The sequence below is a fragment of the Camarhynchus parvulus genome, chromosome 3 (assembly GCF_901933205.1).
Source record: "Camarhynchus parvulus chromosome 3, STF_HiC, whole genome shotgun sequence".
In the NCBI taxonomy this organism is placed as follows: domain Eukaryota; kingdom Metazoa; phylum Chordata; class Aves; order Passeriformes; family Thraupidae; genus Camarhynchus; species Camarhynchus parvulus.
This window is the reverse complement of record NC_044573.1, coordinates 7,880,894-7,895,621: the sequence shown is the minus strand read 5'-3', so window position 1 is coordinate 7,895,621 and position 14,728 is coordinate 7,880,894. Positions and strand designations below refer to the sequence as shown.

Below are 14,728 nucleotides of genomic sequence, written 5' to 3'. Positions count from 1 at the left end.
AGTGAATTAAACTACTTCTAATGTCACAATGACATGCAAAGCTCTCCTGCTCTGAGTTATGCCTTCATTCTGAAATGCCTTCTCTCATGTACAAGGGGGGAGGAATGTCTTCCAGAACTGGAAAATAAATCCAGCATTTCTGTATATGCCTTCTGTCTCTTATGGTCTCCTACTCCTGAATCTTCTCCACACAACTCTGAAGCACAATTGTCATCTTTAGACAGAAATGGAAAACCATAGTGTGACTGCCACTGTTGAATTTTCTGTTAAAAATTCCAAAAGAAGAAAATAAAAATCTCTTTGTAAAGTCTCCTGACCAAAACATTTCTTTAACTGAGGATTGATTTTGATTAGATTTATACAATCATTCAAAATTGGCACAATCTCTCTCTCTCTCAAAAACCCACTAGCAGTGATTGAGATCTGATTAAGGAACAGTTCATCTTTTCAACCCACACCTGCTTTTTCTTTGTACAGTATCCATTTCACTTGGTTTATATATGCTTTACTCAAAAACCCCAGGAAATTCAACAGGCAATGCAGAAACTCATAAGCCCTCAATTTTTTTCCCCATACATGCATAAAAAAGAAATCCCATATGAGCCAACAGAGTGCAAAAAGTCCAACACAGCTGAAAAGCATCAGTGTAAAAGTCAAAAGAAGTACCAATTAGAGGTGCTGCAGCCCTCCTCTTGTTACAGTTTAAATTCATTAAGGTACCTAGGATTTACTCACCAAGACAATAAATGTGTTACAAGCAGCACTTAGATAACTAAATATGGTGGCAGGGGCTCTGAGCCTCAGTTTAAAAATACATAAATACGTGTATTTATGAATATTTATAAATATTTATAATACATATATATATATAATGTATTTATACATTATACACTACACAATATAATGTATTTACACATTTAATACATGTACAATACACATATACATGAATCCTTCAGGACACACACAGCCTGCCTTACAGACACCCTTACACAGCAGTTCACTGTGAGTCAAAAATGTTACGTGTATTCTGAATTCAGACAATCATTGAATTAAATGAATTTAATTTAAATTCAATTTAATTCAATGCTCATTAAACACTTTTCTCCTCTAAAAATAATGAAAGGGATACTATTCCAAATTCAGAATCATGGCAAAACAATGAAGAAAGATCCAGCCTAACACCACACCTTCCAAACAAGGAAAAGCTAGGTACAATCTGAAAGAAAACCACTTTGATTCCAGCTGATAAGATGCACCTCCATCTCTGTTAGCCATTAATCTTGCTGTGAATTCAAAATTCTAATTATGCAGCTAAACATTATGAAATTTAATTACAGGGCATGCCATAATTTAAGACAAGCATTTCCTTCTGACAAATTATGACCTACCTCATACTTCAACTTGCGTTGAATAGTGCTGTTATGGTGCCTCTCATTATCCTAAGCACAAAAAAAAGTGCAGGAGGTTATTAAAAAGTGCCTTTGTTGTTTAAATTAATTCAAAAATATTAGAGGAAGAGACATTATAATAGACAAAAATAACAATCAATACTTATTAAACAACTGGCTTAGAAGCCAATCAATCCACTCTTTGGATCAATTAGATCACCAGTTTTTGAATAGGCAAGTAATTTGTTTGGAAGTATGAAATTCCATCCAGAAGAACCTTAATTTTCATCAGTTAAATATTTTCTGACATAAAATGAAGATTTTATTTGCAAACTTCTTATTGTCATTTACACACTTTTTCCTGCCAAAAAAAACAGAATACAACATAAAAATGACACTGGAAATAAATATATGATTAAAATTTAAAAACATTTACCTCATTTACTGTTTATTTTTTAAAAATTTTTTTTGTAAATTAAGAGTAAGTAAACACAGGAAAACATGGAAAATACTGAACAACAAAACTAAATCAGTGGTTAGACATGATCCATTGAAGGTCAGGATCTCCCACCCATTTCTGCTCACCTTGAAACTTTCTGTAGACCAGGAAGCACTGACATGATTATCCTCAGCTTTATGATGAATATTCTGGAGCCTTCTCTGCACTTCTTGTTCAATAAAGGCATTTATCCTTTAAGATACAGAAAAGTGTGTGTGTGTATGGAAAAACAGTATATTTTTACATAAAAATCAAGACAGACTAAAAGGCTCTTTGAAATGCTTTTAACCCTAAGTACTGCACAGCTCTTAATTGGCAGACAATGTTAGACCTGTTTTATCCCTCCTTAAGGGAGGAACACTGACTTTTGAACAAGTGTTCATCTAACCAGTAAAGGTTAAAAAATTGTTATTAATTAAATAAATTGCTAGACCACAGTTTGAGCCACTGCTGTGAGTGCAGCTCTACACACAAGAGGCAGTGAAGGTACAAGTGATGAAGAAGAAAGAAGGCTGGGGTTGCATCTTTAGTAATTTAACAGCTTGCCTTCACTGCTGCTCTGATATCAGCAACTTGGACTAGCAAAGGTTTGGTTTTCAAACAGAAAGAACGTTCCAAGAGCTGACACCAACAACTGCCATGTGTAAGTGTAACAAGGGAGATTAAAGATTTTAGTGATGCCAGGCAGCTGTCCTATTAAAAAAGTTTAAGACAATTAAATTCACTTTTAGTTGCCTTAAGCATATATGAAGCAAAACCATAGAGACAAGTAACTGTAAACTCAAAATCTATTTAAATACCTTTCAGCCTACAGTTTCCCAACGTTTATATTCTAAAACAAACTGCACAGGAGCAACAGCTGAGGCTATTGGCTATTTACAGCAGAACATCAATTTTATTCCCAGACCAGTCTTCCAGTATATAAATCAAATTCAACCCTGGCAGAATGGTCTTTCAAAATATCTCTTTTTAAAGCTATTGTTTGCATTCCATTTCAGGAATGCAGGTTACCTACCTTTCATCAACCAGTGGGGCAGCAGGTGTCTGTGCCTTTGTTGGGCTGGCAGGGGAAGTGCTATGGGAGAGTCTCTCATCTAACATTCCATGGTTTCCTTTCTGAGCTCCATCACCCTCATATATTTTTTGCTTCAGCTGCTGAATTTCCTGGTCCAGGCTATAAAGATATCATAACATGTAATTTGCTTTGGTTTAGAGTTGATTTGAATAGGTCTGATGGGAAGCAATGTGCCTACACTGCTATACATGTACATAAGATTGTAGATACCAATGAAGGTTTAAAAATCATAATTGTTCTTTAAGCACATTTAGATAGGAAAATAGAGACAGCTCAAAAACACATCCCAAGAGTAGTATTAAGTCAAATAAAACAACTTCAATAATTTCCATCACAAGAGGTATCTAAATCTGTACATGAAATATTAATTCCTAAGGCCTAACCTATCTATTAGAATCACATGAATAAATTCTCATTTTCACAGAACTCTATCAATGACCTCAGATATTATCTTCCAGTGTGAAAGTAAATGAAGAAACAAAACGGGAAAAAATGAAAAATTCAATACAGCACAAAAAAACCCCAAAGAAAACCCAAAACACTGATCTGGCAAAGCTTCTCTATAGGAAAATCTTTAACTTGTGTACTAGACATGTACATTTTCCAGTTGTTCCATCTGTATATATGTTTTTGAAAATTCACTAACAAAATAAGCATTTAGTACTTATTGTATATATACAGCTAAGAAATCATCTTTTGAAACCTCCTGGCTTTCTTTAACAAATAAATTCAGTTCCACCCAGATTTATGCACAAAATACAACGTGTAAAATTGGGTACTGTGTTTCTGACTAAAAATGCCTGAGGCATTTTGTATGAAATAAGAAGCACTTATTGCAATATTCATCATATTACAACAAAGTAATCTTCCGAACATCCCTTTCACTTGTAAAGTAGCTGAGATTAGATTAGTAACACAGTAATAATCTTCCCCATTTTCATTACAATTTTTGTCTCTAAAAGTAATTGTTTTTCTAGAGGTTACTTAGAAATCAAATCATAAAAGAAAAGTTCTTGCTAAAACAGGAGAAACTATGCAAACCTGGGATTCTATCACTTCTGGTACAATTGTATATATCTAAACTGAAGTGCAGTTCTATATTCCATCCTGGGGGTTAAGTGAGAAAATTAGATAGATGATGAATGCTGAGGCTTAGGCTGAATTGTTACTTCAGTTTTAGAGTGCTTTTTGCAGCACTGCCAGAAGCCATCTATTTCTTTTGATTAGCACCAAAACAATCTTGTGTCCTGAGGGTAAGTGGATGAAAGATGGCTTATGTATATAGGAAAGGGTTTGCATCCATGGAAAATCAATTTAACTACAAAAATCAGATTTACATTAAAGGAACAAAGCTTAGCTCTTGGTTTGTAAACATCCTACTATGAGAAGACATTACTTATTTAGCTACAAACTTAGTCAGCCTTGTGCTGCATCCACCAGTGAGAACACAGAACTGTGCCCTGCCACTTGCCTCAAAGATGGCTCTAAAGCTGCTTTATGTTCATTCTCATGCCCCAAACCTCTGCCAGCAAAGCCAAAATGTGAATATATAGCCCAGTTACAGTTAACCTCAAATTATCATTTTGGGAGTAATCCCTGTTGTCTTGGGGTGATTCACAATGATATTAAATACCATAATTATCTGTGGCCAAAAACTGTTACTGTGTCTTTTAAGACCCTGAAGCCACAGACCTTGAGTGTCTGGTGGAATCTGGGGTGCAGGCATTTTAAAAAGTTCCCCACCTAAATTTTTTCACAGCTTTTCACAGCATGATATTTCCTTTGCTGACTGCTTGGTCTCTACTTAGGCAAAGCCTTTTCTTTCCTTTTTGGTTTGTTTTTTTCCTTGGATCAGAGAAACTGCAGTAGCAACGCCTGAGTTACCCTGAGAACAAATTCTGCAGCGGCTTGTCTGGAAATCAAGGCACATCCCGCTGGCAGAAGTGAAACAGAGCTACTCTGCTCCAGCCAAAGCTGCTGCTGACCAACTGAGCCTTGGAGAGGACACATTTAGTGGCCTCAGTCCAGGTGCCAGGCCTGCCCTGCTGTGCCTTGCCATGGGGAAGCTCTTCATCTGTGGCTGGAACTGCTCTGTGAGGCTCCTACCTTCCCAGCAGATCTGATCTGGGGTTGTATATCCTGGAGAAGAGGAGGCCCAGGGGACACAAGGCAGTGTCAGGGCACAGGTTAGACTAGATGATTTCCATGGCCTGTTCCAACATTGCTGATTCTTTGATTCTCTGAAACAACCCTTGGAGCAGTTGCAGGATGAGCCCTGGGCCTCCTCTTCAGCAGCTCCAGCAGCCCAGGTCCCTCAGCTTCTCCTCCCAGGCCCAAAGCCCATCCTGTCAGTCCTGCAGAGCCTCTGCAGCTCCTCCTCACTGCCCAGAACAGGGAGCCCCAGAGCCAGACACAGCAGCCCAGATGTGCCCCCCTGGCCTGTGGTGCCTTTGGTAAGGGAGCAGCAGGAGGCACTGCAGGAGCCTGCAGACAATTCCTGCAGCACTTGTAGGATGATCCTGCTCCCCAAGGGATGTTCCCATGGTGCCAAGTCAGGAAGTGAAGTGGGGAGTGAAGGCAGAGAGGAAAGGGCAAACCTTGTCACCACGTCCTGCAAAGCCTGAAGCTGTCCCAGCAGGTCCCTGTTGGAACAGGTATTTCAGGTCTGCCTTTTGTTTCACTGCAGTGCTGAGGTCAAGCAGTTCAATAGCTAGCAGTTATTTTCTTTTTCCCCCCCGCCTATTGGTATTCTTTTTCTTCATTAACTAATGCTTTTTCACTTTCTGCTATGTGCCAGATTGCAAGGCAAGATGTATTCTATTTGCCATCTGTAGGGCAGTTGCCTTTTGTCAAGTGGGCAGTTTGCTTTAATCTCTTCAACACCCACCCCCGGGGGGGGGGGAGGGAAACATCTGTTGATAAGAGGCCATTGTGTGGCACTGATAAGAACTACAGCATCCCATTGGGAGATGCTCTGCCCAGAGGGAGGAGCCAAGCATTCCTACCTGGATATAATCTGGAGATTCTGGAACACCAGCACAGCTTGTCCACTGGATTCCCCAGAGGAAACAGCAGCTGCCTCTTCTTCCACTGGATCCTCAGAGGAAGACTACACCCTTTTCTACAGGATCTTTGCTCCAGCAGAACCACCCCTGACACTGCAGGAGGGCTGCAGCCACAATTCCAATGGGACTGCTACCAACACCCTGACCCACAGGATGTCAGGTTGTGCTCTGACTCTGTCAGTGTTGTTCTAGTTTACTGCATTGTTTATTTAATCCTTTTATGTTCTTCTCTAATAAAGAACTGTTATTTCCTGCTCCCATATTTTTTGCCTGAGAGCCCCTTAATTTAAAATTTATAGCAATTTGGGGGGGGTTTCACATTCTACACTTCAGGGGAGGCTCTTGCCTTCCTCAGCAGGCACCTGTCCTTTCCAAACTGAGACACTGCTATTAGTATTAACTTCTTATTGGTGGAAAGGAATTATTGGAACTCTTAAAGGAGTTAACTCATTCCAGGGCATTCTCCTTCAAATTATCTCAAATCAAGACATCTGTAGGTTAAAGAACGTTGAGCTTCCATATGATTCAAACAAATAAAAACATTGTGTCTAGTTATGATGGACTTACACTTGCATAGCACTTAAAATTATTATTTCAATTACACATTTTCAGATAGTTAACACTGATCTGAACCAGAGCACATTATTACATAATGGGATCTAGATAAATAATAAGAAATATATATAATTCATATGCTTACTATGGCATCAAATACTGTGGAATGTAAACTCAAACACAAGAGCAGTAAGTAGACTAAAATGTTTAACATATTCTCATGTATCTCTAGATCTTTTTCTTGCCTCAACGTTCACAAACACAAACTGAATTGAATTATTCAGGCCCATGGGCTATTCACTGAAAGACTTCAAAGTTTTATTTAGCCCATGAAAGAGGATTTTGAAGTAAACAAGAAAAAAAAAAAAAAAAAGAGAGGGGAAAAAAATCTTTTTACTTCCTTGGTATCCTCTCTAAATCTCAGTTTTCTGGCTGACAACATATTTTTTCACTTATCACACAACCCCATTTTTGTGGAAATTCCAGTTGTCTATAGCTCACTTTAGTCAAGTGAGATGCTTAGTGTAGAAAATGAGATTTTATGTTCACAACTATTATGGAAAATAATGGCAATTTCCACAAAATGATGAATCAGTATTGAAAATGCTTAACTAAAAGCCAGACAATGTAGCTATAAATGTTGAAAAAGTGACCTCTACACAGTCTATATGAAGCAACTCTTCTGATAATGGTTTAAAAGGAATGGAATATAGAAGAGCTCTTCAATTTGGCTACAGGCAAGTTTCTTCTGCATTTTTTTTCCCACATCTGTTTGAAGGGCTTATGAAAAAGTATTCAGATAAATTAGTGAAATATTTGAAAAAACATATGACAAATGCTACCTCAGGAAAAAAATACCTCATTTTTTCACTGACAGTCACAGGTTTTAAAGCTCCAGTATAAGCAAATCAGGTAGCACATTTAAAAATGGCAATTCTGCATGCTTTCCATACAGCAGGGATTGAACACATTAATCCTGGTGAATTTTTGCTCAAAAAAAACCCAAAATATTTCTCCCTATTCTTCCCTACCTGACTGACTTTTCTCTGAGCCTCCCACACTTAGGCTAAATGTTATGCTACAAGACATCTTGAGTATAACTGATGACATTGCCTCTGTGCCTAAAAGGGACTGTCACCACACTGGGCAGTAGTAAAGCCTCTGTATATTTCCCAATAAGCTTAAAAAGCAACATTAAATTTTACATGGATATAGTTTGTTTTTATTTAGCCTTGAGACCACAGCTATTAAAAAATTAAACATTTTCCCCCATTTACTTTTAATGCCTGAGGTGTTCAGTATATCACCAGCTGAGAGGGACAGTTGGTAGGTTTCCTGTAACAGTCTGCCAATCTTGAACAAACATCTCACTTGTTACTAATAAAGAAAATGAAATGTTATACAGAAATAATTTTAGAGAAAAAAAGTTGTTAGATGGTGCATTTGCTGTAAGGGCAGAACATAAGGATGTCTGAGCTTTCTACATAGGTAGAACAATTTAAGTACTGTGACGGCTAATGAAAATAATATCCTGCTGAGGATGGGATAAGTATCCAAACATACCAGAACTCAATAAGTGGGCAAAAATCCTTTAAAAAGCAGCAGAGTTTCAATTCTGGGTAAACTACTTGAAACTCATTAAGAAACTCAAGTACTGGGACACTGAACAAGCTGTGCTCTCAACATGCAAGGTATAAGATTATTCCCTATGGTATTTGCGGGGTGCCCCGTGGCAGGAAGGAATGATGAATCTGACTCCATGCTCTCAGAAGGCTAATTTATTAATTTATGATACTATATTATATTAAAGAATACTATACTATACTAAAGCATAGAGAAAGGATACTTACTGAATGCTAAAAGGATAATAACGAAAACTCGTGACTCTCTCCAGAGTCCCGATACAGCTTGGCACTGATTGGCCAAAGAGTCAAAACAATTCACACCAGAAACCAATGAAACAATCACCTGTGGGTAAACAATCTCCAAACACTTTCTACATGAGCAAAACACAGGAAAAGCAAATGAGATAAGAATTGTTTTCCTTTTTCTCTGAGGCTTCTCAGCTTCCCAGGACAAAAATCCTGGGCAAAGGGATTTTTCAGAGAATGTGAATGCCACAATTCCCCTTTTGTGGACAGGTTCTGATAAATGGAAGGCACTGCAGCACTCACCGTTCTCGGTCTTGCTCAAGAGCTTTCTGTTCAGCTTCCAGACTTGCCTGCAGCCCTGCCTGTTCACCATAGCTGTTGTTCAAGGTGGCCAGCTTCTGTTTCTGCTCCTCAATTTCAAAGTCTATGGTGGAACGACGCTGCAAAGCAGAATGCCTCCTTTCTAACTTAGCAACAGCTTGCTCCAGTGCCTCTCTCTGCTGCTTTTCCCTTGATTCAAGGATTTCCTTTTCCTTTTTCCGAACCTTCCCTTCCTGCCGGGCTACATTGGGCAGCGAATTCAAAGGTTTCTTGCAGCTGCTGCAGCTGATTTGTGCTAGCCCTATACTGGGCAAGCTGCTCTTCTTTTTCTTCTATTTCTTTCTCTATTTGATAGAGAGTATTATCTAACCCTAACAAGCCCCTGTCAAGGACTTCAGAAGCTCTTTGTTTTTCCTCCAGCAGAGCTGGCAAATGATCACTCTTCAGGTACTCAAGCTGGCGTATTTTAGATTGGAGCCTGTATTCCACTGGCTTTATCTTGTCAACTTCTTCAGCCTTTAGTATGGCATCCATAAAGTTTTCATCATCTCTCTTGAGATTTAAAGGTTCTTCATGGGCAAATTTTAAGTGCTCCAGATCTCTTTTTTCATCTACTATTTCCTTTTCTAGGTGATCCATTTGTTGAATTAAATCTTTTTCCAAAATAGCCAGCTGTTCCAACTGTTTCCTTTTAAACTCTATGAAATCATGCTGTGCTTTTTCTAATTCTTCATGGTTTTCATCACCTTCAGATCGGGCTTCCTTGACTTTCAAAAGAGATTCTCTGATCTCTTCAAGATTTCTTCTCTCTTCTTCTAGTCTTTGCACATCCCCTCTCTTCAGGAGCTCTATCATGACCTGCTTCTCTCGAAGCTGTTCCTCCAGGTGAGCCACCAGCATCACCTGTTCTCTTTCCTGTTCTTCAAGTCTCTTTTTTTCTGATTCCAGTTTAAGATACTGCTCATCTTTTTCCTTTTTCAGTTTTTCTAGTTCACGAAAAATCTGCATTTTCTCTACTTTTTCATTATGATTAAGTTCATGTAGTCGCTGTAACTCCTCTTTGACCCGAGCAAAAATTTCTTCCTGCTGCTTTTTCCTTTGAAGCTCTATCTCCTGTTGTTCCCTCAACCTCTCTTCTTCAAATTTTTCTTTTTCAGCCAGCAAATCCTTTAACCTGCTTTCAATGTGAACACTTCTTCGTTTCAGACTCTCCTCCTGTTTTCGGATTTGCAGCTGAACTATTTCTGTCTCTTTGCGCTGTGACTCCACTTCTTGCTGCATTCTTACAAGTTCTGCTTTGTCAGATTTCTGTTTTTCTTCCATCTCTTCTATCTGTTTCCTACAGTAAAACATTTACATGAAGTTAAAAAGGTTTAAACTAGGATTTTTTTACTACATATAACCATTTATTTTTTCAATAGTTTTATTGTGCTACAGGTTAAGATCCTTCATTGCTTGGAACTGATTCAATGCATGAGAAATCAAAAAGAGATTCATATAGTCTGTATCAATATAAAAAGCTGTGGATATATAAAGTTATATGAAGACATGCTATACAGCACTTATGAAAAAATTAGACTGCATTAGTTCTGTAAAATCAAATAAAAATATTAATAGAACATATCCATGCACACAGTACAGAGTAAATATGTGGGTTTTTTACATACATATATTCTCATGCACAAAAACTTGTATAGAAGGACTTGATTAGCAATTTGCCTCACCAAATTTAAGCCAACAGATTAATTAAAATTTTCACTTTAGGTAACTCAAACTGAATTACTGATAAACAGGATTATAAGATTTGACAAATTGTTATGTCCTGTGTAATCTCTCTTACTTGAGGGTTACCATCATCCCCATAATACAAGCAGAGACAACCTGTAAGTCAACTGGTTATTTTGTAAGAAGTCAGAAGAATTAAAGTACAAGCAAATCAATTTCTGCACAATCTGAACTCAAATTCCACCAACATAACAAAAAACAGTAAGTATCAGTGATCCTGCGTTGCATTAGTTGCTGAATAGTATCTGTCAGTGCTTCAGAGCTTCAGGATTTTTCTGCGTTTACTTCACTTAGTCCAACTGCATAAAGAGCTCTATCAGAATGGAGCACACCACCTAAAGCTGAGAAGGCAGAAAGGTTTTCAGCTTTTGAATCTAATCAGTGCTGAGATCTGTAACAAGGCACAGCTATCACTTCCACAGTCTTAGCAGGTATGATGAGCCAAAACAATCAACTCAGTTTGCCAGCTTATAACAAATTCTTCTTTTGAATTTCAAACCAGCTTCCACATAATGTTCTGAAAAACATGATTAGTATGCCCATTCCACACCACAGTTAGATATGAGAAAAGCAGAATGACACACACGAGTTTCTCCTATCAATCCAAAGACACTTCAATCCAAAGACAAATAAACCATAAAAAAGAGATATTAATGAAGAAGGTAACTTGCCATCTTTTAAAGGAAAACCACGAAAATAAAGACCAAGGGTAATATAATGTATCTGTACAATCTACCCACTGTTTCTTTGCTGAATATCAGTTAGCTCCAATTCAGCTACTCAGGATTGTCTGCTTACTGAGTAACACTGTGATTCCAAATTCATGATGCAAAAGAGTTTATAACTTGTATATACAGACACACATACACACATAAATACCACAGAGAACAAGCTTACCTTTTACTTTCTAATTTTTCAAGCTCCTCTCGTTGCTGTCTCTCGAATTCTAGCCTGATTTAAAAAAATAAAGAATACAGCAAAAAGGTTGTTTTCTGAATATCACAAAAATAGGAAGACATGATGCAATTTTCTGACTGTTTAGATGACAATTATACAAATGAAGTTTTGTAAGACTACTTCTTACAAGAACAGAAAATAGTTCCTTCATTAAGGTTACAAATTAGGTAACATGCTGACACGAGTATAAATAGAAAAAAAATTAATTTCTGGGGAAAAAGTATTCAAAAAGTAAAGTGAAGCAAGACATATAGATGATTAGCATAGCCTCTGTGTGTTAACTACATGCAGACATGGCAATCAATACATAGAAATGAAATGTAATTTCTCTACCTTAGACAGATTGGTCCTTTTACAGGGAAAAGACTGCCATGGGAGGCAGGGGGAAACAGAGGGATCAATTGAGGAAGGATTTGATAGAAAAAAACATATTAGCAGTACAGAATACTTTAAAATCAACAGTGCTTTGTTTTATTGGAGGTTAAATTGGTTAGATTCATAGAACATTCGTCATATTGCATCTCAGGAGAAGAACTGAAATAATTATTCTTTCTAAACATTTTTCAAATGCCAATGACAGCTAAAGTAATTCTCTTCATCCTATGGTTTATTAACTTTTCCACTTCCGAGAAGGGAAAGGGCTGCAAAACTGCAGCAGTGTGTGCTAATAATTCTGCCATTTCCTTTCAAGAAAAAGAAAAAAATCCCAACCATTCCTAGGATGTAATCAGTGGGGTTGAAAAATCCCAAACAGCATATTCAAGCACAGAACACATTGAGATTTTAACGCATCTAGTTTGACAAGGTTCTGAATAAGCATGGAAGAGCAGTTTATGAAATTTTTTAATATCAGCTTTTATTACAGTTGTACACAAGCATTTTTCTTAATTTCATTTGAAAGATTTACCTGTTATTTAAGGAAATTTTTAATAACAAATACTAAAAAAGCAGAAAGAATTATGCTTTCTATGAAAGAATATATGGATTAAATTACTCAACCAAATATACCCACATTCAGTTATTTCAGGCTTGTTACAGCATAAGGATATGCAAGTTAGTGAAGCAGTCCATAAATACTGAAAAAAAATGCAAGACTGCACCACAAGTTAACTTCAAGTTTTTGATAAACTGCAGTTTAAGACACCATCACCACAACTACACAGGTTTCTAAAAATAAGGAATTTTTAATGTTTCTTTTTAAAGTCATAGGAATGCATACAGCAAAAAGAAACTGCCCTTGGAAATCTGCAAATAGTACACTAATAATCTAGCATTTATAAAGCTATTGTAAAAAATCATGATTCCTGCATGTTCAAGAAGCATCTTTCTAAGGCTGCAATTAGGGAGAATGACTACTTTTACAAATCCTGTATTTCATTTTCCCCTATTTCTCACAAATTCATTTTTAAAAATGTCTTCTACAATCCCTAAGTGATTAGTCCATGTAGATTTTTAGACCCAGATCCAGGCATTCAAGCTTTCATGTAACTGTCTCACCAAGAGTCCCATCACATTTGCACTTTACAGCACAAAGATAAATGATGATAACCCAGTGTTTTTAATTTGATCACAACTGCTGCAGCAGCAATGCTGCAGAAATCTACCAAGTGGATGCAAAATGCACAGAGTGCTGAAAGGGAACAAACAGCAATCTTGGGGGCTTTCAGGAAGCAAAAACTTAATCTAGTGGTTACCATGTGCTTTGAGTTTTCTTTCCCCCTCTTTTTTTTTTTATTAAAGCTACACCACAAAATTTCTCCCTTTAGCTGTGATCTGCTATCTGAAATTCAGAGCTTTTAGCTATCACTTTTTACCTAGGGCCTGGCTGATAAAATGCCATCATTATTTCAGTCCAAAATAATATAGACCCTGGGGAATATAGCTCTGGCTTGTGGAAATGCAGGTTTCCTTTGGGCATTATTAGATGTAGACTATCTTTGCTTAGACAGTTGGCAAAGAACAATGTGACTGTATTCCCATGCTTGGTTAAGACACAATGAAGGAAAATGTTAGATCAGCTAACATAACATGCAAAACCCAGAGCAAAACCTTTTGGTGTTTTGACTGTCCTATAAAACATATAATTTGGCAGATATATTTTTCATAAGCATAAAAATGGTAACTACTTTTGACTGAGATCTAATACAAAGAAAATTAACCAGCACAGCAATCAGTCTGGTACAGAAACAGAACAGTGATTAAAATTTCTGTGATCTTCTCTTTGAGGAACTGTCCCTAAAACCTTCAACAGTGGTGTTATGACAGTTTTACCTTAGACTGAAATGAAGCTGGAGGTGCCCAAAAAGTTGTTCATGAAAAAGGAGTGAACTGTGCAAATGTGGTTCTTTCTTCAGTGAAAATGGTTCTTCCCCAAAGAAAAATATGGACCATTACCACTCCAGTCAATAGCCTCCAAATACAACACTGAGGTGTTTTAAAAATGCATGTTCAGCACACTATAGACACTAAATACCTCTGTGAAGACAAGAGTGTCTGCTACCTGGAGATGCCTAAGGTGGTCAGAGCTCCAAGGAAGGCTCTCCAACAATGAGGTTATTCACAGCATCTCCATTCTTTAAGGTGCAGCCTTTCCTCTGCAGGGCTAAGAATGATTCCTTAGTCTTCCTTAGCTGGCTGCCTATTTTCTTAATATATTTAGGAACTCACTACTTTTGAGACTTCTGGAATATTTGTTTCAAACTCATTGTGGGCTCAAAGTTATTTCAGGACAAAAGAGAATTTGGAGAGGCAGGACAGGCCTGACTGAAGTAACCTTACTTCTCTAAAAAGCTACTACAAAAAACCCCTCAGCATCACAAAAGAAAAAAACTAAAACCACAGGGGCTATAACAAATCACTGTCAGTTTTATGAAGCACACATGCAAGACTGATGTTTTTGTGTTTAGTCTCTCCTAATAAAAATCTTTTTCACATAACCTCTATTCCCTTTATTCATGGGAGCACTACTGTGAATAAAAAAAGCATATTAGCTTGAAATTAAAAAGAAACACACAGATATTAAAGACTAGAATCTACTCTTTCTTCTTTTGTAGATCTACCACAAAGCAACTTAATCTGATCAGTGTTGAATTAAACAGACACCATTTTCCTGGAAAGTGTGTCATATCTAGTGATAACAGCAGTGTAGATAAGCTGCAGAGAAATGAAGTCAGTTCTACAAGCACAGTACTACAGTAGCTTAATTTGCACAG

At 37.3% G+C, this 14,728-nt stretch overlaps 1 protein-coding gene across 1 annotated transcript in view; it reads right to left on the bottom strand.

Annotated features, from left to right (window-relative positions):
• KIF16B (kinesin family member 16B) overlaps positions 1 to 14,728 on the bottom strand; it is a 139,338-nt gene that overhangs the window by 50,242 nt on the left and 74,368 nt on the right. Inside the window, 6 exon segments of the mRNA XM_030944547.1 lie at positions 1,389 to 1,439; positions 1,974 to 2,079; positions 2,903 to 3,061; positions 8,757 to 9,022; positions 9,024 to 10,113; positions 11,457 to 11,510. Of these exon segments, the coding sequence (XP_030800407.1) occupies positions 1,389 to 1,439; positions 1,974 to 2,079; positions 2,903 to 3,061; positions 8,757 to 9,022; positions 9,024 to 10,113; positions 11,457 to 11,510 (1,726 nt within the window).